At 48.3% G+C, this 26493-nt stretch overlaps 1 protein-coding gene across 2 annotated transcripts in view; it reads right to left on the bottom strand.

Annotated features, from left to right (window-relative positions):
• The window catches only part of PSD2 (pleckstrin and Sec7 domain containing 2), a 50226-nt gene that overhangs the window by 4398 nt on the left and 19335 nt on the right, over nt 1-26493 (bottom strand). The window contains exons 6-11 of one of the 2 annotated variants that reach the window (XM_075714992.1): nt 23972-24030; nt 22134-22136; nt 13084-13173; nt 11908-11951; nt 7633-7823; nt 6356-6426 (exon numbers count right to left, since the gene is read on the bottom strand). In XM_075714992.1, the coding sequence (XP_075571107.1) occupies nt 6356-6426; nt 7633-7823; nt 11908-11951; nt 13084-13173; nt 22134-22136; nt 23972-24030 (458 nt within the window). The remainder of the gene's footprint in view (nt 1-6355; nt 6427-7632; nt 7824-11907; nt 11952-13083; nt 13174-22133; nt 22137-23971; nt 24031-26493) is intronic. The other variant, XM_075714993.1, reaches the window with a different exon arrangement.

Genomic DNA, 26493 nt, shown 5'->3' with positions numbered 1-26493 from the left:
CTCTTTAGTACGTGTGCCCCTTTGGCATGGTCTCTCATGTAATTCATTAGACTGGCACTTGCAAATTGCAGCAGCATTCCCTCTATTCCTGCTTTATGTTCTCTACTGAAGATCAATTTCACACAACTAGGGAATGTAGTAATAACTATATATGCATATATTCTATAAACAGATAGAAAATACCAAACATGGGATTCTGGAAGGATGATCTTGGCACAGCACTTTTTAGGAAAAAAAAGGAGTTCAATCAATCCTGTGTTTACCCTTTGCATTTCCAGTGACTGAGCTCCCAGCCACTTAAAGCGATACCCTCCCTCCTAACTCTGCACCCTTGCCAGCTCAACAGCTGGTCCAGCTGGGTCATGGGAGGGAAGGACAGACAGATGGGTGGATGCATGCACACATGGATAGGTTGATGTAAGAAAACCTGGCCCTGACTAAAACAAACCACCACACCACCACCCCAACAATGTTGGAGGCCATGTCAGGAAAGGGTGTCCCTGGAGGGCCTACCTTGCCCTGCAGATTACAGTGCAAACCTACAGCACTAATTCACTCTTATGTTTTGCTGTCCTTGACTGTCCTTGGCTGTCAGCACAGGGGCGGCTCTGTCCAATGGTGGTGGTCTATGTGTCCCAGCCCTTCCTTAGGTTTCAAGCTAGAGCTTGGTCTGTTCTGCAGATTTGCAAAAAGATGTTTTTTTCCTGTGTCCTGGTGGTACAAATCCAGCCGTTCAGGGAAAAGCCATGCTACAGTCTCCTGGTTGCTAACCCTGGTCAGTAAGGCTGTTCTCTAGTGTAGGGTCAGAAAGGTCTCCCCTCTGTTGCTCTTCAGAGCACCAGGGACCAGCACTCCCCAGCTCACCCAGACCCTTGCTCCAGATGGGAAAGAAGATTTTGAAGCCTTTCCCTCCCTCCTTTTTTGAAGCAATCATTCCATCCAGGACAGTGGTTGCCATCCTGTGTTCACCAGCACATGATACTTGGCCTTGTGCAAAGAAATGCCATGGGGTCCAGGGCCTGGGGCCCAGGACCCAGAGCCCAGAAATGTCTGGCATGTGCTCCTGGCTCATGCAACTGCCTTCTTAAGGGTGCACCCCAAAGAAAAGCCCTGGCTTTACAGCAGAGGAAGGGGTGGGTGCTGCAGGCACCCTGCATTCAGTGTGACATTCAGATGGGCTGCGCTGCAGGGCAGTATAGATGACCTTTCCACAGTGGGATTTCAGCAGCCAGAGGAATGGGCTCAGTCTTTTAACAAAGAAAAACAAATGCTTTGCTTTATGAGGACCTAATATGCCTATATCTCTCCCACTTGGAGAGAAATAGTTGCTTGAGGAAGACATTGCTGCTGAGGCCTCATGTATTGTAGAGAGACTTCCAATTCTGATGTTTTTCTGAGGCTGAAGGTATTTGGATCTGAATAAATCTGACTGTGATGCCCATGATCTCTTATTTCAAGATAAGCTTTCTGAAAATACAGTGCAAATAGCTAGACTTAGTGGCATGTGACATGGAGAAACCACCACAGTTGCAAACTGGTTTGACTAATGCAGATCTTCACCTTGAATGGTATCATGTATTGCCTCCACTCATTTCAGGCTCACAGGCATCAATGTAGGTGTAAGGAAAAGCCAGATCTTCTTCTTTTTCTAACACTGGGCCCAGTAAATCAGCATAAGGTTGCATCAAGAAGGTTCTCTCTACCTTCTGCCTCCCTGTTGGTGGAAACAGGCTGCATTTGCAAGAGTGCATGGTGTTGGAGGCTCACTTCTGCATGGTCTGGCTCTGCCAGGAAGATCATCTTAATGCCTGTGCTGCAGTAGTCATGATGATATATAGGTACACCTGCCGGTGCTGGGAGACCTCTGTGTGCTCTTAAACAGGCACCCTCCGCAAACAGCTCCAAGGCTGTATGATGCCTTGCACACATGGCTGGAGCCATCACAGTGCCCAGCACTTACACCGTAGTGTAGGCTACACCATGTAGCCTTCCCCTGGAGAATGATCCCATTGCTCTTTAGCAAAGCATGTCAGCTCTGCTCCAAAGCCTCCAGCAGCTTCTCTACATTTTCCCTCACTCCCTTTCTGAGCTTTGGTGTAAGTTTAAGTGTGTGCATAAACTGTTGCTGAGGAAGAGACGTGTCCAAAAACATAATAGTAACACAGATGCTTTCAGTGAAGGGATTCTGGTTTAAATCTCAAAGAAACCGATTTATACTAAAGCATAGGTAGTATCATATTTGGAGGAACTTCAGGCAATATTTTGTCCATGCTATAGTACTGCTAACCTCACTTTCACCTTTTTCATGGTGTTATCCTGCCATACATGTCCTGCCAAAGGGGTTAATTTGGTATCACAGGGCTGTTGAATTTTTGTCTTGTGTCCTGCACTGTTCACACAGGTACTTGTCACTGGAAAATGGGCAAGGTATGCTGTGCCACACCATTCCAATTACCCTTAGCCCCCAGCCCTTGAATGGTGACATGTTTTTTTTCCCTTGTTTCTCCAGGTGGGGGGTCAGCAATTTTCAGGGTCTGTTTTGGGATTATCTTCTGCAGGAATTGAGCCCACATGTGGATGCTTTGTTTTGGAATCCCTCTAAATTAATTTTATTCACTTTCAGCTTTTAATGTTGATGGTGTAGACAGACTCCCTGTTCATGTGCCTCTCCTGCCTGCACAAAGGCTCTGCTTAAATGTGCACAACCACCCCCTTGCCTGGGCTTAGTTCTGCCATGGCAGTGCTCCATGGTGTGTTTGGTTCACTCTTCTGATGCCAGCTCTCCCCTACTGCCCACCCCTGTGAGCGAGTGGTGGGAGATTCACAACTAATATGAGCTCCCCAGTTCAAAGCTTGTTTTGTCAAGAAAAGGCATCAATCTCTTGTGCCTGCCTTCATATGGCACCTGGATGGGGTGAGAGAGACAAGTGTATTGGTCCTGCTGCCCTCTCCTCTGGACTCAGCACCAGCCCTGAGCAGTGATGTGAATATGGACATGGAGCTATAAAGATTTCTCATGCTCTGTCTTGTGAGTGGGTTTTCCTCTTTTTCCTTTTCTTCAGCTCACATCTACCAGCCTAAACAAACCATCTAATCAGGATAACTAACACAGCACCCTTTTCAGTCAGGTCATGAACTTGGCACTCCAAGTAACACTACCGTGGCAAGAGCCTGCCTGCTTGGGACAGCATCCGTGGCTCAGGGCTGCACTGGGAACTCCTTCATGGTTGGGGGCTGCAAGGGCAGACCCTGCGGGAAGACCTGCACCCTTTCTAGTACTTCCATATAAAAGCACCTCATGCTTTATAGCTCTCCATCATTCCTCTCAACACCCCTCTATGTGTGGTGATTAAGGGTTATTATCTCCATTTCACAGAGGTGAAGTAAGTTGCCAAAGGCCATGGAGTGAGTCAGTGCCCGCTGTAGATTAGAGTGCAGGAGAGGTGCACCCTGCTGCTAAGCCTGCATTTCTTCCTCAAGACTGTGCTGCATCCCTTAAGGGGATCAAGCAATTGCTTCAGCAGACTATGCTAGAACACGCTAATCTGGCAATTAACACTGGCAAGTCAATGACATGCGACATCTCTACACCAGCAGGTTTATGGCTGCTGCCTGAATTGCTTCTAACAGACTGACTTCTACCTGTCCACCCACCCACTCTTTTGCCTCTCTTATGTCCACCTCTGTACCTGGCCATTCCTCCTTTCTATACATCTATCTCCCCAGGCCCTCCTTCCCCGCCTCCTTCCCTCTCTCTCTCACTCTTATTTCTACTCAACTTGCTCTGCAAAACCAAATTGAGTAGAGTTTCCCATTAAACTTATGGGAATTTCCTATTAAAGCCTAGATCCTTGGTTTGGTCTGCGTGAAAAAACAGAACAGGCTGAACCTGTGCTCTATGGTGTCAGGTGGGTCCGGAAGCAGGTACTTTCTCCTCTGTCTTCACATCAGAAAATCTTTTCCCAGTGATTTGTGCTCAAGCCAGGTTCTACCTTATGTTTATCTGCAGGCATCTTCTACTGAGCGCTTGTGAGGCTGGCACACCATTTTCTTCCTGTATTGTGCAACTCTCTTGTTCTGCAAACCACCCCATAGGCAAGAAATTGCACTAAGAATCAACAGGGCAGGTGGATGTTTATCCACTCTGTTGTGGTGCTGGGAAGGTTTGGAAGTGGCAGGGCAAGGACTTTTCTTCGTGGTCTCATCCTTATGTCCTGTCTCTGAAAGCCTGATAGACACTGTCTACAGCCAAGCCCAGCCCAAGGAATCCTCTGAAGAGAACCATATACATTCTGGCAGCAGTTCATGACTAAGAAATATCCACCCAAATCCTTTGCCCAAATGTTCCTCAGGTTAATTTTTGTTGTTGTTCGAAATGCTACTTCCTTGGGGCACCCTTGGCAATTCCGGTCCCTCCTGCTAATTACACATCAGTCACGGCTGTTATGTATCAGACATTTTCATCTTAGGTGTTTTTCTTCTTCAGTCCTTGTCCGTACAGAAAGCCCTTAGTCTCTTAACCATTTGCTCCTGAAGGTCATCTAGATAAGAACATTGGTCTTCTAACTGCCACATCAATCTCATCCTTACTCTCTTTTTAAATTCTAAACACCTAGTACTAACATAATGAACTATGTTAACATAGCAGTCTGGATGGTTACTGCTGCTAGCCTTGTGCAGCAAAGAAAACCCAACCCCTCTGCCCCATCAGCAGCAATGACACTCAGCGTTGATTTCACGGCTCCTTCTAGTGCTGTCCAAGCAGTCAAGAAAATCTTCAGTAAACTGGATTTTGGTCCAGCATGGGAAGAAAATTCTGTCCTGAAAGTGTATTTCATTCTAAATATATACCCCCTCAAAAGACTCATCCCAAGAGACATGCCCTAGAAGTCTTCAGTGAAAAATTCATTTAGATCCAAATGATTCCTGTGATTTTGATGAAATTGCATATTTTTTCCATAGAAAAACTGCCATAAAATTAAATGTTGATGGTAGCTCTGTACAAGTTAAATCCTCATGCATCACCCATAGTCAGCATGAGGACCTCTTTGGGGAACTCCATGTGGAGACTTGTAATGAGACAACAGACTGAGATGTAAGAAGAGTGCCACTGACTTGAAGAATGCCACACTTAGAGGGCTGGAGAAGATCTGGGCTCTCCTTTATGCTGCAGCTTCCCTCAGCTGCAGGAGAGAGTGGCAAGGGTGTAAAAATACCACTTGGCTAAGAGCAACCCATACTGCAAATTACTTTCAGCTGCCAGATTTCTGTTGGCTTTGTAACATGTGCCATAGAATCTGGCAAATCACAAGAATCATTAGGGTGTGCTACGAGCTCCGAGTCATAATTCCATGCTGCCCTGAGGATCTTTCTGCCTTTCTTATATAATCCAATGTTTGTTTACTCTCATTGCTTTGGAGATAATACTGCAGTACATAAGAACATCTACCCACAGGGAGTGCTGTTCCAGCAAGGTGAGCTCAATGGGTTATTGTACAGCATGTGCTACTAAGGTAGTTCAGACCTAGTTCAGTGGGTTATGCTGTTGCATGATGAACGGACATTTGGCATCCCTGGCTGGCTCACACTGACATTCAAGTGAGCCCCTATCCAGGCTCCTTGGATTTTCCCACAGAAAATACTATCTGTGGAAATCCTCCAAGCATCCAAGTGTCTTGAAAGGCAGAGATCTGAGCGCTATAGCATGCAGGGAAGCTCTTCTATGGTGACTTTGCCTCCCATGAGGACCTGGGATTTATACTTGTGTTGACTAGAGGTGGCTACAGAATGAACAGAGATGAAGAGAGGCAGAAAGTGTCACTGGCAACCCATGGAAAGACCCAGCTCAGCAAGGTCTTGAAGGAGAAGAGAAACTTTAAGCATGGTCCATACCAGACTCAGTGAAGCTGCTCATAATCAGATCTATGCCAGCAAATAAAACAATAGGCAGGATAAGACTGGTCTGATGCTCTGCCTCTTCAGCTTCCTATTGCATGTCTCACCAACATCCTACTTCACCTATTCCATATCACCTGTTCATTCATCCTCCCTAACAGCTCCTATGTGCTGGGACATTTCTGCAGAAATCTTGCCTCAATGTTCCCTCTTTCATACTTCTTCCTGTACGGCCCTCTTTTGATGCTGTCAATAGTGTCCTTAGCATGAACACCATCACCAAAGATGACAGCATCCTCCAGTTCTGTGTACTGGTCTCTTGGAGGAGCTCTACAGATGTCCATGCATGCATCAGAACATGGATTCACTTCTACTTGCATCTATGGGTCTCCTGCTTAGGACAGCATGACTGCTTTGGAGACAGCATGAAACAGCAAATGGGATAGTCCACCATGGTTACCTTTTGTAAATAAAGGACGGTCCCTTTAAGCACAGCATAAAATTTCTTCCAACCTCTTCTTCCTCTGGGAGCTAAAAAAGGAAGAACATTTAATTATACACGTCTGCTTCTGCCACTGCTGCTTGACCTTCACATTTCTGGCAAAACCAACCCTTCTTCTGACCCACCACAGGCATGCACTGATGCCCAGACCTCATACACCTCCAAGCTATTGCTTATGAGTGGCTTGTCTTCAGGGACATGTGTTTGAGAGACATGGGTTGGGAGATGCAGCCTCCCAGCAGGAACACAAGCAGGTCAAAACCAGAGATGAGCTGGCATAGGGGTACCAGTGGACACGTGCAGGAAGTCTCTGCTCCTCCAAACCCAGGTTCATGTTCCTTGGACTAAATGCTTGGGGAGCAGAGACATTCCCCAAGCTCCTCTGCTTCAGATGAGTTAGGCAGACATACCCTGGATAAGGCAGCTTCTGTTCCACTGAGGAGGGAGCATTACCATCAGCCGTCTTGATGGACTTGGGGATAGAGAGCTTGCTGGAAGCTTGAGAGGGGCAGGAGGTGAGAGGAGCTGTCTACATCACTACAAGACAGCTGATCCTCCAGGCGTGGGCTATTAAGAAAGCTGGAAGTGTGGGCTGGAAGCAAGATTACCTTCAGTGGTAATCTCTACTCAAGACTTCTAATCGGCTGCAGTGACTGGGCCAATCATATCAATTCGCAAAAGGGGTTATCCAAGGTTTCATTAATCTCTGCTTATGAACAGTTCCCAAACATATTTTTCTTCACCTTTCCTGTAATCCCATATGCTGACAGCAGAGCTATGAGGCATCCTGTTGCCCAGCCAACACACGATAGCTGTTTCCAGCACATGGCAGAATATGGACAGGAGTAAAGCTTCAAAGACCAGACTGTCCCCAAGATCACGGCTGGGGTTGACAACTGTTGTGGAACCAGCTTCACCCCATTGCTCAGAGTGTGGGATTCAGGACTATGCCCATGAGCAGGATGGAAGACCAGGTCTATCTGTGTGGGACAGGTACTGATAGGTTCCTTGGCAGTGAGAAGGGAAGACTGAGGCCTCCTGAAAACATTCTTGTCTACAAATGCCTCAAAATACCCTCCTTTCCCTGTGCCCTGGCACTCATGGATCTAGGGATCTCTCTTGAGTTCCCTGGGATGTGGTGAGGAAATGCCTTCAGCAGGAGAGCCAGGTAGAAGGCTAGGGCAAGGCTCTGGTACTGCCTGGGGCACATCTCCTCCTGTCCCGTTAACACATACTTCTCTTCCCATCCATGTCTGCATGGGTTTTACGCGTGAGGACACCGTGCTTGTAGGTTACTGCATTCAGTGCTTGGGGGATGTCCAGGAAGGGGTTGCTGCTGTCAACAATCCTTGTCACTTTCTTCGCACTGGCTCCAAATTTGTCATCTACCAGCTCCGAGAGTGATTTCCTCAACTCGTCCTCATCACTTGGAAACAAAGTCAGAGAAAAGATTGAGTGGAGGACACATGGGTTGGGTCACAGTGTGCCCTATCTGCTTTGTTTTTAAAGAAAGTTATTTATTACAAGACTAGTCAGAGAAAGACTGCAACACACAGAGTGTGCCAATGGTGGTGATCTGGACATAGCTGGGAGGAACATGAGTAGCAGGTAACTGTCCCAGCGGTCCCACTGTGAGGTTAGTCAAAACAGGTAAGGGAATGGGTGCTTGTCTGAACACCAGGAAACTGCAGACACACCACTGCTAAGGACTACAAGTATTTCACAGGGAGAGTCTCCAATTCTATGCCCTACAATCAGAGCTTAAGGTCTGTTGCTGAAGAACAGGTATCACCGGGGTTTCCCAGTCTCTGAGAGGCAGCCCGTGTGGCCTCCTAGATACTGGAGCAGCTTGAGGAATGTCCTCTGCATCTCTGAGGAACAAAAGCTCTGCAGACATTAGGAAGATGGGCCACTTGATCAAAAAACACAAACCGCGGAATAGGTTATACTTCAGCTCCCCATCTGTGTCCTCAGGGTCAGCCAGCAGAGAGCAAAAAATGCTGGTAATTTCCATAAAACCTGCTTCTCCTCACAGATGTCCTGGTTCTGGACCCTGGACAGCAAGGACTGAGCAGCTTAGGGAAGTGTCCACTGACTCCACCAAGCCTGCCTCTTCCTGTTTGGAGTAAAACCTACTCTGGCACATAGAAACTAGAACTTGCATGGGAAGTAATATTTCCCAGTGTCCCTGGGACATTAAGGAGGGAGAGCAAATGGGGAATTTCTGCCCTGTGTGATACATGTCAATGTCTAAATGGTATGAAAGGTCACCTTAGGTTGCAGATTAGATTGGGACCAAACCTCAGCTGAGCAGTGACCCAGGGATGAATCCACTTAGCTGGGATGTGAGCAGTAAAATACCACACTTCCCCACCTGAAGCAAGTAGATGGCCAAAACATCAGACACCTCTTGGAAGAGAAGGATGATTACTCAGCCATCCCTCAGCACCCACAGGAGTCCTGGAGCTTAGGCAGAGCCCAGACACTATCCCTGGGTGGGGAGTTAGTGGGGTTCAGTTCTCTGAGCTGCACCAGAGGGACCCCTCTGATCTCCTGCTTGCTGCTGGGATGATGGTCGTATACCTGTCTGGTTGGGCTTCGTGAGCAAGGCCATTTAATTCCCTGGGATGGACAAGAACAGAAGGCAGAGGCAAGCAGGGAGAAGAGGGTCTTGCCTGTGTAAGGTTACGACTCTGTGCTATGTCTCTGAAAGAAAACCAGGTACCCCACGTCAGGGAGCATCTGTCCCACAGTAGAGGAGCTGAGAGGTCTCCCGTGTTGCAGCCTGTCCATCTGCAACCAAGCAGGACACCCTATGGCAAGGCAGGTCCCAGGCTGGTGTGGGGTGAATGGGGAGGTTACAAGGATACAAGCAGGGTGGGTGAAGGAGTGCAGGAGCGGGGCTGGATGCTGCTGACTGGAACTGGACCGCTGCAGCGGGAGCCCGCGGGGCTGAGATCCCTCGGATGTGCCCGAACCAGGAAGCGTGTGCTGGCAGGCATTGTGTAACCACTGCCCACATCCAGCAAACAGATGCACTTCGGCTGATCTCCTCTTACATAAACCGTCCCACTGGCACGTTCTGCGGAGCTACAGAGCTCCCTCTTGTGACTACGTCCACCCGCATACCCGGCCTCTGCTGCAGAGCTGGCGTTGCTGCTTTCCTCTCACAGAGATGCACGCAAGATTATTTTTAAAATGTAATCAATGCTACATGATCCGGTAAGAAACCACTGCCCTTCCAGGGCCACCAGCTGGCTGTGTCCCTCCCAAAGGAGACACTGGCCCACAGTGAACACTGCTGCCATCAGGGCATGGCTGGCAATGGAGGCTCCTGCTCTGCAAAGCTTGGCCCAGGTAGTTGGGGAGGAAGGTAGGATCAAACCGTCTCCAGACACTGTTCTGGCCAGGACAATATGAGGATGGAGCTAATGGCCCAGAAGGTCCTGCTCAGTCGCATGACACTCTGGAGACAAGAGAGGTCTGAGGCTAAGGGGAAGAAGGGAAGGGAAGGGAAGGGAAGGGGAGGGGAGGGAAGGGAAGGGGAGGGGAGGGAAGGGAAGGGAAGGGAAGGGAAGGGAAGGGAAGGGAAGGGAAGGGAAGGGAAGGGAAGGGAAGGGAAGGGAAGGGAAGGGAAGGGAAGGGAAGGGAAGGGAAGGGAAGGGAAGGGAAGGGGAGGGGAGGGGAGGGGAGGGGAGGGGAGGGGAGGGGAGGGGAGGGGAGGGGAGGGGAGGGAAGGGAAGGAAGGGAAGGGAAGGGAAGGGAAGGGAAGGGAAGGGAAGGGAAGGGAAGGGAAGGGAAGGGAAGGGAAGGGAAGGGAAGGGAAGGGAAGGGAAGGGAAGGGAAGGGAAGGGAAGGGAAGGGAAGGGAAGGGAAGGGGAGGGGAGGGGAGGGGAGGGGAGGGGAGGGGAGGGGAGGGGAAGGGAGGGGAGGGGAGGGGAGGGGAGGAGAGGGGAGGGGAGGGGAAGGGAGGGGAGGGGAGGGGAGGGGAGGGGAGGGGAGGGGAGGGGAGGGGAGGGGAGGGGAGGGGAGGGGAGAGAGATGTCCACTGTGTTAGCTTAAGGCCCCAAGTCAGTCATGGGCTTCCCCACAGCAGCAGTGGGGAGGCATTGGGGCTGGAAAAGCACAGCACACCCCTTGCTGAGGCTCCTGGCCTGTGCTCTGGGCAGCGGATGGGTACCAGAGCAGGGGATGAAGGGCTGAGGAAGGTGCTGCGTGAACCTGTCATGGAGGCCACCATGCTAGCTGTTCCCAGATTTGTTTCAGGGTAACAAATGATGATCTGGAGGAGGAGACAGAGTGCATCTCATTGAGTTTGTGGATAACACAAAAATGAGAAGTACAGGGTCACCACTCAGAGGGACAGGAGCCTCACTAAGTGTAGCACCCCAGTATTGCACTGAGGTGCAGTGGTCCTGCAGAAGCATCTGCCAGGGCTGACTGGAGCAGCTCTGCAGAAAAGGCCCTGGGGCTCCTGGTGAACAGCAGGATTAACAGGAGCCAGCCAGTGTGTCCTGGCAGAAACAGAGGCCAAGAGTATTCTGGGCTGTGTAACAGCAGCACAGTGAGGAGGCTAAGAGAAGTGATCATCCTCCTCTGCTCTGCGCTCATTGCATTGTATCTTGACACTGCAAACAGTATTGGACCCCCAGTACAGGAAAGGGCATCAGCAAGGTGGAGAGAGTTCAGCAGAGGCCATCAAGATGCCTGGGGGCTGGAGCACTTGCAATGTAAGAAGTAACTAAGGGAACAGGACTTGTTCAACCTAGAGAAGAGATGGCTTTGGGGGACCTCGTGACAGCCTTCCAATATATGTGAGGAGGTTATTGAGGGGACAAAGCCATGCTCTTCACTATGGTGCATGGTAGGAGGACAAGCGACAGGGGGCATAAGTCAAAACAACAGCAGTTTCAAATGGATAAGAAAAAAAATGTCACACTCAGAATAAATAAGCATTGGTTCATGGATCCAGAGGGGCTGTGGGTTCTCTGTCCTTGGAAGTTTTCAGGATCAAACTGAACAAAGCCCTGAGCATCCTGGTCTGAATTCAGTGTTGACCACACTTTGAGGAGGAAGCTGGCTGGAGATCTCACAAGGTCCCTTCCCGCCTGAGTAGAGTATCCTCTGACACTATTTCCAGAAGAAACTATGTGGAAGAGATGGAAAATCTCAGTGACCAAAATATCCCTAGATCTTTTGCTCCTTGTGCAGAGACCTCTGGAGCACCTGGAGAGGGACCAGCACTTTATAGGTGTTTAAACTAAACAAAGAGGGCACTCCCTTCCTTTAGATCATTCCTGTGGACCCTATGTCCACAGACTGCCACCAACCTCCCCATCTGCTTTTGTGTCTAAGCCATAAATAAACCCAGCTTGCCCACAGGATGAACTTCAGTGCTTAAGGGCTTGACAGGAAATGTTCTGGGAGCTTCTGGGGCTAAACACATGACTCAAGACCTGTCAGCTATTTTGAAAGACACGGTCTCTCTCAAATGCTTAACATATACTTACATGGCCCACTCCAGCTTCTCATTCTTGATGGAGTTATAAAGTGTCTGAAACAAGAACATGGTATTAGCTGTGTCTCTCATGGAAGACATGTCTGGATTATGGAGACCATCTCCTCCACATCCTGTCTGTGTTCTTGGAGAGACACCTTCCTTGCAGAACTGCCCTGGGGAAGTATTCACCAGTGAGCAGGACAACTGCTGTCCTGCTACACCCTTTTTTGTGTATGTACCATGCTAGGTATTGGACTGGACATGTCAACAGCATGTCTGGCAGCCAGCCTTGCTCAGGAGCCTGTATATGACACCTTTGACTAATTTTGAGTACTGTGCCTAGTCCTGAGTGAATCCTGGCCTACGCAAAGATGGTAGAAGACTCTGGGGTATGCCAAGACACCTCCAGTGTCTTGAGTGGGGAAAGGGACAGTGGAGGCTTGAACACTGCCCTGAGAAGCAGGGGAGAGATGAATGACCTTGGGGATCAGCTTTTCCAGTTCCTCTGTGCAAAATTCCAGTGGCTTCCCTGGAGCACTGGGAAAAAAGTAGGAATGGGCTAGGAAAGCAGAATGTGGAGGTGGCCCTGACCATACTGAGGTCTGCTGGGACATGAGGGTGTCATCTAAAGCACGATGTGAAACCTCTGATGTGGCACTGGTCGTTTCAACCTCTTTCCATACAGCAAAATCCAGGTCAGGTTGCTGGACCTGCAGCAGGTGCATACAACAGTGGTGGTATTAAACCATGTGGAAGGAGAAAATACTCACATCAGGGTGTTTAACCAATATCCCATGGTACTGAACTAATTGTGTTGGAGCACTTCATCTAATTACATGGAAATGAAGGCAGAGAAAAGTATCAGTGCCAGGTGGTCATATTTGCGAGTGGGGAGTACCTTGTTCTGTGCATTGTCTGGTGCATCATAGAGCTATTGCTGGCGAGAGGGACCCCTGGTATGCTCTGAGGGCAGATATGACACAAATCTGGACAAAACACCACCAGGGAACGGACCTCTGGTGGCTCACTGCATGTTAGCAGAAGCTATCCATGTGGGCTACAGTTCTTCTAATGAAAGAGTTGTGCACTGGAAAATGCTGATTCAAGGGCTCAGAGTGTCCCAGCAAGACTAGGTGTCTCTACAATAATAATGACAGTATCCCACTGTCTACTTATATCACGTTACCTTCAGCAAATCCTTTGCAAAGTCCTTCCCATCGTTCAGCCCATCCAGGTTTGCTATGAACTGTTGACACGACATCTTTTTGCCAATATTCTGTAAGGCAAAGCAGCAGCTCATTAAACTTCTGGAGAGTTTTGACTTTCATGAGAGTGTCTTTTTGTTCTGGTTTTGGCTGGGATAGTTAATTTTCTTCACAGAAATTAGTATGAGGCTATGTTTTGGATTTGTGCTAGAAACAGTGTTGATAATACATGGATGTTTTAGTTACTGCTGAGCAGTACTTACACAAGCCAAACCCTTTTCTGCTTCTTACACCACCCCACCAGTGAGTAGGCTGGGGGCGCACAAGAAGTTGAGAGGGGACACAGCTGGGACAGCTGACCCCAACTGACCAAAGAGATATTCCATACCATATGACGTCATGCTCAGCAATAACAAACTGGAAAAAGAAGAAGGAAGATGTGACATTCACAGTTACAGTGTTTATTTTCAGAAGTCACCATTACACATGATGGAACCCTGCTTTCCTGGAGATGGCTGAACACCTGCCTGCTGATGGGAAGGAGTGAATGGATTCCTTATTTTGCTTTGCATGCATGCAAACCATTGTTTTACCTATTAAACTGTCTTTATCTCAACCCATGAGTTTTCTCACCTTTACTCTTCCAATTCTCTCCCCCATCCCACCAGGGCAGGGGGAGTGAGTGAGAGGCTGTGTGGTGCTTAGTTGCTGGCTAGCGTTAAACCACAACACTTTCAAAGAAATGAGTGGTGGTGAAACCTGGGTTTGCCCCAAGAACTCAAAGCTGAAAGGTCTTCTGCTCTGATTTTCTATTGGGCTTTTTGCTTTATTTGCTCGTGCCAGCACCCAAGTGTTTCAAATTACCTTTTTTAATGGTGGAGATAAAACACCTGAAAATAACCTTTCCAGCTTTTGCTCCAAACTTTCTAAGTGATCTCACCTCTGGTCTCCAGGCTGGTCCTGGTACAGGGTCTGTGTCTCAAACCTCAAGATAAGCACTCTGACTGCCTTGAAATTGCAACGCTTGGATGGGTCTCCAAGCTTGCCATGTGTGAAATTGTGTAAGCAGGCAGTGTCAGCATCTGAGGACAGTGAGCATTGGCCAATGACTTGTCCTTCATGGAAACTGTTATTTCTGATTGCGATTACGAAGAGACATGATCCAGCTACTGGTACTTCATGAACCTGAGTGCTGTGGCATGTGAAGGCAATACACGTACAATGGGAGAATCTTGCAACCTGGAACACACTCATCATCAACTAAGACTATTAGGTTCTGATGCTGCCAGGTCATCTGGCATCCCTGATACCAGTCTGTGGCATCTTTCCAAACCCTTTACCCCTCACCATAGCCAAGTGAGTCACTTTCTCACCCTGCAAGGGCTGATGGGCTGGAGGCAGGCAGCCTTTTTCCAAGCCTCCCCCTGCAATCGTACCTCTCCAAAGGACTGGAGCAGAAGCGTGGAGCAGTCAGTGGGAATTGCAGGGTTTAGAAAAAGGAGTCTGATACCACAAAGGAAAGATAGGTACCTCCAGTGCCATGTCCTATTGCAGCCTTCACACCCTGAAGTCCCCAAGGACAGACCCCATGGTGACATCACATGGAGTGGAATGGAATTAGTAAGAGGAGAGCATGAGCTGCCACCAGCGGTCCTAAGGATCCTAACAGCATCCTCACACTGGGTAAGCTTTGCATCAAGGTATTGACAGGGTAGCCATCCAGGAGGACCTGGGAGGATGGCCAAGAACAGCAGAGTCAGGACCCTGCTTAGGGACTCAGTGAAGAAGAAAGAGGGCCTCACTGGGTCACTGAGAGGGGGTGAAGCTGCAGCAGATGATATAGGAGGTGCCCTGCAGGGCAAGATGTGTCCTCTGTGCAAGAAAATAACCTCTTGAAAGAGACTGACATCAGAAACCCCTGCCCACAAACATCCACAACAGATGACCTGGAGGCTTCTCCCCAAGTGAAAGCATCAGCAAAGTAAGGCCTTGGGATTAGCCACAATGGCTGCCCCCCTACCTGCCATCTGTATGTGCAGACATACTCTTTGGCTACACAGGGAGCCAGCGCTGCCTTTGAGCAGCTCTGTCTGATACTCTTAATTATGCCTCCTGCCGGTGCCAGCTCCAGATGAGCTGGCACCCTTGAGAGATCAAAGGAAAAGAGGAATAAAGCACTGGTTCAAATCTGCAGTGCCTGGGGACACAGTGCAGCACAACACGAGGCTCAGCCATCTTTGCTTTCTCACAGGGGACCCCCATGGCTGATGTCCATAACTGGCCCCCCATAGCTAGAGGCTACTGCCAGCTAGTGCTCACTGGGTGTACTAGCTGCAGAAGAGCTGCAGGGAAACCTGAAGACATGCTGATTTTTCAGCAGAGGGAAGAGAAATTTGTGTACTTGCTGGCTGGTGAATTATAGCCAAAAAAAAAAAAAAAAAAAAAGCCAGCAGCACAATGGCGTGTGGATGCAGAAAGGAAGGAGGGTGAGAGAGTGCATTAAAAAAAAGCAGTAACAAACCTTCACGAGGGAGGGTGTTTGGAGGTGAGATACGTATGTTTCCTGAGACCTTAAGGCACCAAATTACTTTGCACAGACAGAAGGTGACTACTTCAACCCCTGCTTTGAGGCAGGAAAGCAGAGCACACAGAAGTCTTTCTGCCTGCAGAAATCTTGTTGTAGCAATCCAGCAAGGATTGCAGAGGGCAACACATTTTAGGAAGTGAGTGGATACAGTGAGATAAAGTGGCACAAGTTACCAGCCTTGCAGGCCCTTCTTTGGGTTTCTCGCATATTGCATCCAGGACATATATTAATCCCAGGGGATGGCTTCTTTTTTGTTCTGTGATCTGTCTCTTTCTCTTGCACAAGAAGATCTCTGAGCTCAAACTGAGACAGCAGCCACACTGTGGGAAAGCAGCTAATTGCTGAGCAATTAAGAAGGATGAAAACATACCCTTACTCTGACAACCAGAAGACGTGATGAGAAAACTCCAGCAAGGATGCTAATACTGTGAACCAGCTTGTTGGACAAGGTTGCTGATGCACTGCAGAGTCAGGGGAAGGATTCAGGCTGTCTGTCAGTAGGAGTGAGCACAGGATGCTGGGGTGGCTCCAACACAATACAATCTCAAGTCAACAATATCTTAACACTTCAGCTTGCTGCTTTGAGAAATGGGCTGGAGCCAGCCACTTAAATACAAAGCCCTGCCAGTGCCTCCAAATCAACATCAGCTGAATAGAGAAAACAAAAAAACCACTCCAGGACTTGGACTTTGCAGCTTCACTTGGTCAACACTTGCAAAGAAACAGTTCCATGATCACAAGTGCCTCATTATCAATGGCACCAGCACCAGGGACTGCCTAAGCTTTCAGACACTGCAACAGTATTTAGCAAGTATGGGGCATCCCAGGAACAACTCCAGAAAGGGCCACTATGAGGGCACAGTGTGCTGCCTTCTTACGCAGTAGGCCATCTTGCTGATTCAGCAAGATAATCACATATGGGTGTAATCTTCAGGGGAATGTATCCGCACACCTCAAATTTCACTGTTCAGATGTTCTATGTCCCTTGCTGAACTGGGACCTCTGGGTAGGGAGATGCATCTTCATTTCTGGCCAGCCACACAGATTGGGAGCACTTTGCTTTTATGTGGTGCATCAGTCACTTACCAGCAATAGAACAAGCCAGCAAGGCTGCTTCACAGCCATACATGGCTACTATTCCTGATATGTCCCCCTGACAGAAAAGAACTTCATCCCATCTTTGCTTGCTCCAGGCCATGCAGCAAAGCATGAGAAATCACTGTCAGACAATCAGCTAGCACCATGGTACACTTGGATGGAGAGCAAAAGTGACTGAACAGTGGATTAAATAGATGAGAAGGGATGGATAGTTAGATGAATGGGTAGAGACAGTATGGGAAAGGATGAATGGAGGTGGATGGGTGCAGACAGTCTGTGAGAATGGAGAGATGCAGCGATAAGGTACATGATGGTGGCTAGAGTGCATAAGAATAAATTAGGAAGGATGAGATTGATCTGATGGTGGGCAGACAGCGCTGATCTTGCTGTCCCATTGTTTCAACCCAGTGTAACTCTCCTGTTTACAGTTGGGTTCTTGCCTCCTCTGGGCATCAGCCATCTGCTACTGTTGACTCACCCAAGATGATCACAGACCACCTCCTGAAGTATGCAGGGTAGCTCTATCCACCTCCAGAAGACTCTGGGCTGTAGTCTGGCATTCCTTGGCTGTTGCCAAGTCCCAGCATTAAGAGGCTGGGCAGGTGAGTATGGAGCTGGGTGCTCAGTGGGAAAAGCAGGTGCCATGTGAAAGCCCAAGGAGGAGAAGCAGGTTCCTGGGGGTCAGAGGCCATGAAGGGTGGCTATCTGGGGTGCTCTCCCCAGTACTCCCTCTGTGAGGTATTAAACCACTTGAGCTTCTGGGCTGGAGGCCCCAGGCACCAAACATCTCAGCTGCAAACTGGTGAGTGGAGTACATCTCCTGTGAGCTCCCCAGCATGAGCATCATGCCCTTAGCAGGCCTGCCTTTATTCAGGCTCTTTTGACCTCTCCCACATACTCGTCTGCAGGGGGAAAACCCCAAACAACTTCATTTATGCTTCAGCATTATGTCAGGGTCATTGATCTGACTGGACCAAGGGATCTGGTTGTGGATGTGTACTAGGCTGCAGAAACAAAATCACCCCACTGCAGGGAACACACATGCAAACTTTGGGTACCAGTGACCCCTGGGCCACACAAAACTGCTGTGGGCAGACTGATGTCACTCTGCAGGTGATGCCAGCAGCTGCTCCTATGTCAGAGCTCTTCAGCTCTCCCAGTGCTACTAACACAGCAGTATTGCTAACACCAAACCATAAGCTTGGCGTAAGGAGAATATCACAGGGTTTGTAAGATTAATAGAGATGGACATGTGGAGTTAGGAGCTGCCAGGCATCCCATTTCAAGCTTTGTTCAGTAACCATGAGAGCTGCTGGCCTGCTTTTTGAACAAACGCTAAAGCTTGTCACATTACAATGTGACACCAGAAGCTGGGCTTTGCTAAAGTACCAAAATGCAACCATGAGTGCTGGTGATGCATAGGTGTTGATTTGTCACTGTCCTTCCATGGCCAGCAGTTCTGAACAAGGAGGGATAACGTTGATTGTTCAAAAGGAGATATCCCAAAGCTTTGTCTCCAAGAGGCAGAGATGGAGCAGAGGAGTAACTTACTTTGTCATAAGATCTCCCAGAGCTCAAACAGCACCAGCAGAGCAAAGTAGAGAGTTGCAACAACCTAGATTATACTACAAGGCTTGTAATATTTGTTGGTGACTGCTGGCTTTTAAACACCAACTCCAGGTGATTCTGTGAAAATTGAGTGTCTCATTTTAAAGCCAGCAAGTTTTCTGGACAGTTTGGAAACAGGGTCTGAGTGCACCTGTGGCAGAAAATCAACAGTACTAAGGCAAAACTCCAGTGTGGCCAAGTGCAAATCTCATGTTTTAAAACCAGTCTCATTACTTTTAAGCCTGGACTCAGTATATGTGATGGTCACTGCTGGAATGGTGAACTAGCCCATTCTAGAGACACTGCTGTAGGGAACTGCCCTTTTACAGAGACACATCAACCACCCTTTCCTAACCAAAGGAATTTCCCACTCCATGGCAATGTACGGTAAAACACTGAAACACACACACAATATTAAAAAATAAAATAAAATAAAAAGTGATATGCAATATCATGACAGCATCTTTAACAAAAAGGGGTGAGAGGTCAAGTCACACAATCCCAGGTACACTGCAGTTTATGGAGGTTTCTTTACACAAGGAGAATTTCATGTGATGCATATCAGCTGCTAATGGGTTGCTAAGTAGTGAAGGACACTGAACAACCACTTAGGAATCCAGACAACAAAAATCCTTTTTTTTTTTTTAACACAAAAAGAAAACAAGTCAAATGCCAGTGCTTTAAAGCAAAACACTACACGACTGCACTTACCACCTGGTAAAGGGTTAAAGAGCGGAAAGAGAGGTTCCAGGAGCAGAAGGAAGAAAAAAAAAAAGGAGGAGAAGGAGAAGAAGAAATTAATGTTACACATGTGGAAAATTAAAGAGATTTTTCAAAGAAAATCTCAGGCATTTCTATACCTGGTCAAAAGAAAGCAATTTTTTCTTTGCCTAGATAGCATGAGATAATTTCTTCTTACCAGGCCTCTTAGCCAGCTTGTCAATGAAAAACAGAAAAGGTAAGGTTTTGGAGGTTTAGGGTTTTTTTGACCTTTTCAATAATTTCTGTCTTCTCAGAGACATATTTTAGATTTTTTTTAAATTAAAAAAACTAGACAAAATACGGTTATTTTGGAGTGAAGTTGCATAGTTTGCCTTCTGCAGCAATGCTGCTTTTGCTGTTGCAGGAAATGCTTTGATGAAAATACTTCCTTGGCTCCAACCATTTCAGCTGAAGGATGAATGCTGTGTGAGACCCTCCCAGAAGCTGTCCCCATTGCTATCCCACCGTGTGCAGAGACACTTTGCCTAGACATGTTACTGGCAGCCATGTGGGTGGGAATGGACCTAGCGGCCAATGTAATGCTCATCATAGGCTGCCTGTTCCCCAAAGAATGAAGCTGCAGTAGCTGTAACCAGCTTGGTGCAGACCACAGTGCACGTCTGGAAAGGATGCTCTTGCTGAGACCAGTAATTCCCTTCACTGACTGCTGTGTTCAAACCTTGCCACTGTCATGAAGGCAGTAGCTGTGCTGTAATGATGGGGAGGGTCTCCCAGGTGGACTGTCAGGATGGCACCGGTGAAGCTGGTGGCCTTTGCATCTTTGCCATCATAGGTGAAGAGCACTCAGGTAGTGTCCTCTTCCCGCTCCCATAGAAAAAGGCTCCTCTCAAAGATGATTATAAACCAGTATGCAAAAAAAGAACTAGGTTATGGCCTACTGTCCACTCATTAACAGGCTAATGAAGAGAAAATCAGGGCAAGTCTCCACAGATGCACAACAAATTGTTAACAGCTGGAGGCAGAAGAGGACGCTGATGGTACAGCTTGGAAATCATAGGATTGTGGGGCAGAAAAAGGGTGTGTAAGTTTCACATGCACAGACTGCTATAATATGCCATCCCCCCAGGCCTACTTCGTCTTCACACAAGTTCAGGGGAGTCTGTGGCTCCAGGTCTGAGCTCTCAGGGGGGCTATGAAAGGAGGTACTTCAGTGACCTGAGACTTGAGGAGCCCATCTACCCCGTCAGGGGGGCACAGCGCCCTGAGGCTCACAGCCATGCTCTATGCCTGCACCATAAGGCTGGAGAGCAGGGAGGAGATCTGGGTCAATGGTGCTACAGCCGTCCATAGCACTGAGCTGGGCAGAGTCCATGCAGACTCACAGATACATGCTATGGCAGGGTCTCCAAGGGTACACAATGTTCCAGTGCTGTCCCCTATGCCCAGTCCCATCTCCCCTCTGCAGTTATTTTTCATAGAATCATAGAATCATAAAATCATTTAGCTTGGAAAAGACCTTTAAGATCATCAAGTCCAACCATCAGCCTAACACTACCAAGTCCACCACTAAACCAATTAAGGGCAGAGTAATAATTAATTGCATGTTTCCTGGCATGGTGACTGGATTAGTTTTTTAATGAAAGTAAAACTAGGAATCACTAAGGTTGGAAAGGATCTCTAAGATCATCAGTCCAACCCTCAACCCAACACCACCATGCCTACTAAACCATGTCCTAAAGTGCCACATCTACACATTTTTTTAACACCTCCAGGGATGATGACTCCAGCACCTCTCTGAGCAGCCTGTTCCAATTCTTGACCACTCTTTCAGTAAAGAAATTTCTCCTAATATCCAATCTAAACCTCCCCTGACACAGCTTGAGGCCATTTCCTCTCGTCCTATCACTAACTACTTGGGAGAAGAGACCAACACCCACCTCACTACAACCTCCTTTCAGCCTCCTCTTCACCACACTAAGCAATCCCAGATCCGAGGGCTGGAGCACCTCTCCTATGAGGCCAGGCTGAGAGAGTTGGGGTTGTTCAGCCTGGAGAAGAGAAGGCCATGAGGAGACCTTATTGCAACCTTACAGTACTTAAAGGGGCCCTACAGGAAGGATGGGGAGAATCTTTTCAGCAAGGCCTGTTGTGACAGGACATGGAATAATGGATTTAAACTAAAGAAGAATAGATTTAGACTAGACTTAAGAAAGAAATGTTTTACAATGAGGGTGGTGAAGCACTGGAACAGCTTGCCCAGAGAGATAGTGGAGGCCCCATCCCTGGAAACATTCAAGGTCAGGTTGGATGGGGCTCTGAGCAACCTGATCTAGTTAAAGCTGTCCCTGCTCACTGCAGGGGGATTGGGCTAGATCACCTCTAAAGGTCCCTTCCAACCCAAAGCATTCTATGATTCTATGATGCCCTCAGCCGCTCCTCATAAGACTTGCTCTCCAGACCCTTCACCAGCTTTGTTGCCCTTCTCTGGACACACTCCAGCACCTCAATGTCCTTCTTGTACTGAGAGGCCCAAAACTGGACACAGTATTTGAGGTGCGGCCTCACCAGTGCCAAGTACAGGGGGACAATCACCTCCCTGCTCCTGCTGGCCACACTATTCCTGATACAAGCCAGGATGCTGTTGGCCTTCTTGGCCACCTGGGCACACTGCTAGATCATATTCAGCCAGCTGTTGACCAACACCCCCAGGTCCTTTTCTGCCGGGCAGCTTTCCAGCCACCCTTCCCCGAGCCTGTTGCATTGCATGGGGTTGTTGTGACCGAAGTGCAGGACCTGACACTTGGCCTTGTTGAACCTCATACAATTGACCTTGGCCCATCGATCCAGCCTGTCCAGGTCCCTCTGCCAGGGCCTTCCTACCCTCGAGCAGATTAACACTCCCACCCAATTTGGTGTCATCTGCAAACTTACTGAGGGCGTACTCAATCCCCTCATCCAGATGGTTGACAAAGATATTAAACAAGACTAGCCCCAAAACTGAGCCCTGGGGAACACCACCTGTGACCGGTTGCCAACTGGACTTAACTCCATTCACCACAACTCTCTGGGCTTGGCCACCCAGCCAGTTTTTTACCCAGCAAAGAGTACACCTGCCTAAGCCATGAGCCACCAGCTTCGTTAGGAGAACGCTGTGGGAGACGGTGTCAAAGGCTTTACTGAAGTCCAGGTAGATGACAACCACAGCCTTTCCCTCATCCACCAGGCACATCACCAGGTCACAGAAGGAGATCAGGTTGGTCAAGCAGGACCTGCCTTTCATGAACCCATGCTGGCTGGGCCTGGTCCCCTGGTTGACGTGCACATGCCTGTTGAGTGTACTCAAGATGAACCACTCCACAATCTTTCCCAGTACCGAGGTCAGGCTGACAGGCCTGTAGTTCCCCAGATCCTCCTTGCGGCCCTTCTTGTAGATGGGTGTCACACTGGCAAGCCTCCAGTTGTCTGGGACCTCCCCTGTTAACCAGGACTGCTAATAGATGATGGAAAGTGGCTTGGCAAGCTCCTCTGCCAGTTCTCTCATTACTCTCTGGTGGATTCCATCTAGACCCATAGACTTGTGAGCATCCAGGTGGCGTGGCAGGTCATTAACTGCTTCCTCCTGGATTATGGGGGCTTCATTCTGCTCTCCATCCCTGTCTTCCAGCTCAGGGGGTGGAATACCCTGGGGATAACTGGTCTGGCTATTAAAGACTGAGGCAAAAAAGGCATTAAGTACCTCAGCCTTTTCCTCATCCTTGGTGGCAATGTTCCCCCCCGCATCCAATAAAGGATGGAGATTCTCCTTGGCTATCTCTTTGTTGTTAATGTATTTGTAAAAACATTTTTTATTATGTCTTACAACAGTGGCCAGATTGAATTCTAGCTGGGCTTTTGCCTTTCTAATTTCCTCTCTGCATGACCTAATGAGATCCCTGTATTCTTCTTGAGTTGCCTGCCCCTTCTTCCAAAAGTGGTAAACTCTCCCTTTTTTTCTGAGTCCCAGCAAAAGCTCCCTGTTCAGCCAGGCTGGTTGTCTTCCCTGCCGGTTTGTCTTACGGCACATGGGGACAGCCCGCGCCTGTGCCTTTAAGACTTCCTTCTTGAAGAAAGCACAGCCTTCCTGGACCCCTTTGCCCTTCAGGATTGTCTCCCAAGGGACTCTCTCAACCAGTTCCTCCCGCTCTGCTCTCCTCTTTACACTATGCTGCCTGAAAAAGCCTCTAAACTGTGGTGAGAGATCTTAACACCCTCTGCTGTTATCTGTCCACACCTTTGAGCACTGGGCTCTGCTCACCCTGCTCTTTGGCCAGAGGCCTCTCTGATATGAAACTCTCCAGTGGCTGTCTGTTACATCTTGAGGAAAAGGAACAGCTGGGACTTACTTCATGTTTTGGGAAGGACAGATCAAATCTAGACCTGTATGAAACCACTGACTCTCTTGCAACTGTTTCTGGGATGAGGGGAGCCTCAGGTATCTGCACCACAAGGAGTAGCAGCACAATTGGTGCTGCTGTTCGCCAGCTCCACAGAGACTGGTGGTGAAGACCTCTCCATGACCTTCCAGCTCTGGGACAGGGCTGACACATGCAACAGGTCCTAGGAAGAAAGCTGCATTGCCTTTGCCTATATAAGATAACTGATGTCAGCAGGAGATAAGCCTTTGGCTTGAGTGTGGAGTGACACTAAGAGGACTGTCCCCAGGTCTGGGCCTGGCACCCAAAATTCCCCCTGGAGGTGGTCAGAGTACTCCCTGCCAACCTATCTCAATTTTTCAGCAACACATCCTGCATATCGAGACAGACCTCTATACTGGGAAGGAAAAAAGGAAGGATGCATCTCCGAGCACTACTTACGTGGCCATGAAGGTCTGTGTTTAGCAGCATCAGGGCACAGGTGAGCGTATGAATCCCATCTGAAACACACAACAGTCAGATGGCTATGATTACTTCCCTTCCCATGTGATTTTGATGCTTGCTATCTTGGCAGCCCACCCATTGCAAAACCAAGGCTAGTTGCTATGTCTGGGGACCTTAAAGAATACCTGCTTCTTTCAACTGTGCAAGATAGTTTAAAAAAAAAAAAATCCTCTATTCCTTCAAACTTAAACTTTTTCTGAAATGATGACCAGGTAATTGGCTTTAAAGCAGTTTTGTCAATGGCTTTCTAAAGACCAGACTTCCACTGAGTCTTCCTCCATATCCGTTTTGTGCCAATGCCATTGCAGAATGGGGCAGAGACCCTGGGAAACAGAGCTTTTTCCCCCCAGTTGATCACAGTCACCTCAGGGGGTTGTCCTGAGGTCCTTAGCCATCATTCCCAGGCAGCCTGTAAGCTCTTGAGTTGTTCAACAAATATTATTACTACAAATGAATGAGCATTTTTGGCTCTCTGACTTAAGATAACTCACATGAAGTTTTCCTTCCATTTGAGACAGCACAGCACCCTCTTCTGCGCCTGGTAGCCTGGTAGCTTGCTGTTATTTCAAAACCATGCTGTGTCTTGTTCAATATCAAGAGACTAGTCTCCATGCACCACCTCACAACAGTGAGAGGCAAATGCACTGGCACATGAACTGGTCCTTGCAAGGACCTCACAAAAGAGCTAGAGAGCACCAGGGAGGAGGCAGGGGCAGAAATACTACAGCCTTGGTCTTTGGCCCTGCTCTTGGCATGACTTTGTGTGCTCACAGAGATAGACTGCTCCACAGACCAAGCCAGACATGACATGATGCTCCTGGCTTATTTCCCTTAGACATGCTGCTCTGTGCATTTCTGTCCTAGGGTCAGGCTGTGACTTATCCCCAGGCCTGGATGGGGAAGTGACACTGGTCTCCACTTGTGGGAGGAGATGTGCAGCCACAGCCAGCCAGATGTGGCCCATGCCTCCGTCCTGGTCAGCCACTAAACAAAAGTACCATTTGTGTGGAATAGTGACAAGCCCTGAGCACTCCATGCTCAAGGCCAAGCTCTGAACACAGACAGGTAAAGGCAACCAAACACACAAGCCCAGGATAAAGGCAACTGAGCACATGAGCTTCCCCCTTTCCTGGAAGAACCATGGTCTCTGAGGAAGGAAAGGCTTCTAATGGGAACATCACGTATTTCTCTATGAGGGCTGACAGTCCTGGGGACATGGTGTGATGGACATCTCCCTTCAAAAGAGAATCAATTCCTAAGATGCTTCCTTCACTTTCACAAGAAGCAGCTTTGGGCTTATGACAACATGCCTCCTCAGTGCATATTTTGGAGTCTCTGTGGGAGGTTCTGGGCTGACATCTTCACCTGGCTTTACTGTATCACTTTGGTCAGGTAAATCATGTCCCACATGGCCCCAGGGTGGAGCTGGTGTCCCCAAACCTGCTATTCTCTCACTGTTGCCTGGCTCAGTTGCATTCAGTTTTTCCCTCAGCTCACACAGTGTCACAACACAAACATAAAGTTCTTCCATGTCTGGGCTTCATCAGTACAGTAAAACACTAATAATGTGTCCAAGAACTACTCTCTAGGAGAAAAACCAGCCACTCTACTCAGTGGTCAGCAGGTCAGAGCTTCTGCCACCCTCATCTGCAGCATCCCATTATACAGGCTGAAGTGACCCTTGGCGTTGCAACAGCTATGTCTCCATCAGTGGAGGAGTTATTTAATCAGCATGTAGCAAAGCTCAGAAATGTCTTAGAGAGCTTTAAGACCTTTTCAGCCACCTGATCACCTCCATACAAAATTGTCTTGACTCTATCATGCCTCTATGACAACAGACCATCACAGCTGGAGGTGTTTCCTTAGAAATCTAGGTAATACACAGTGGCTCAAATTTCATCTTGCTGGAACATCCTTTGCAACATTAGGCTGGATGCAACAAGAAGGAACTGCTTCCTGAAGAAAGAGCTTGCAATAGCTTTCTCAAATTACTGTGCATCTAGTGCATGCTTTTGCAGTATCTGCAAAAGATGTGACCTGACGGAGATATTTTGCTTCCCTCCATCGCATCAGCTTCAAGTAGTACTTGGATTACAATTGTGTTTTTTGAGCCCCATTCAATTCCAGTACTGAGTGCAGCTCTGTCCTGCTTGGGACTCATTCAGTTTACATTTGGTCTGCAGTAAGTGGTCCTGCCCAGCCTTAAGAAATGTACTGCCACCATCACAGGCAATGCTGTGGTTCTAAATGTTAATGAATACTTTATGACAGCAGCAGCAGTAATGTGTTTCAGATCCAGTTTTCCTTACTCTTAATAGTTTTGTACTGTTCAGGAACGTAACATGTTTAAAACAAGTCCTACCAGCAGCAGTGATGTCCCCACTGAGAGCCATGCAGTTATGGAAGAGTTTAACTTTCTGGCTTTGTTCATGTTTGCATTAGCAGGCACCTTCTTGCAG

The sequence above is a fragment of the Pelecanus crispus genome, chromosome 8 (assembly GCF_030463565.1).
Source record: "Pelecanus crispus isolate bPelCri1 chromosome 8, bPelCri1.pri, whole genome shotgun sequence".
Taxonomy (NCBI): domain Eukaryota; kingdom Metazoa; phylum Chordata; class Aves; order Pelecaniformes; family Pelecanidae; genus Pelecanus; species Pelecanus crispus.
The sequence above is the reverse complement of the archived record's forward strand: the minus strand, read 5'-3'. Positions and strand labels throughout refer to the sequence as shown.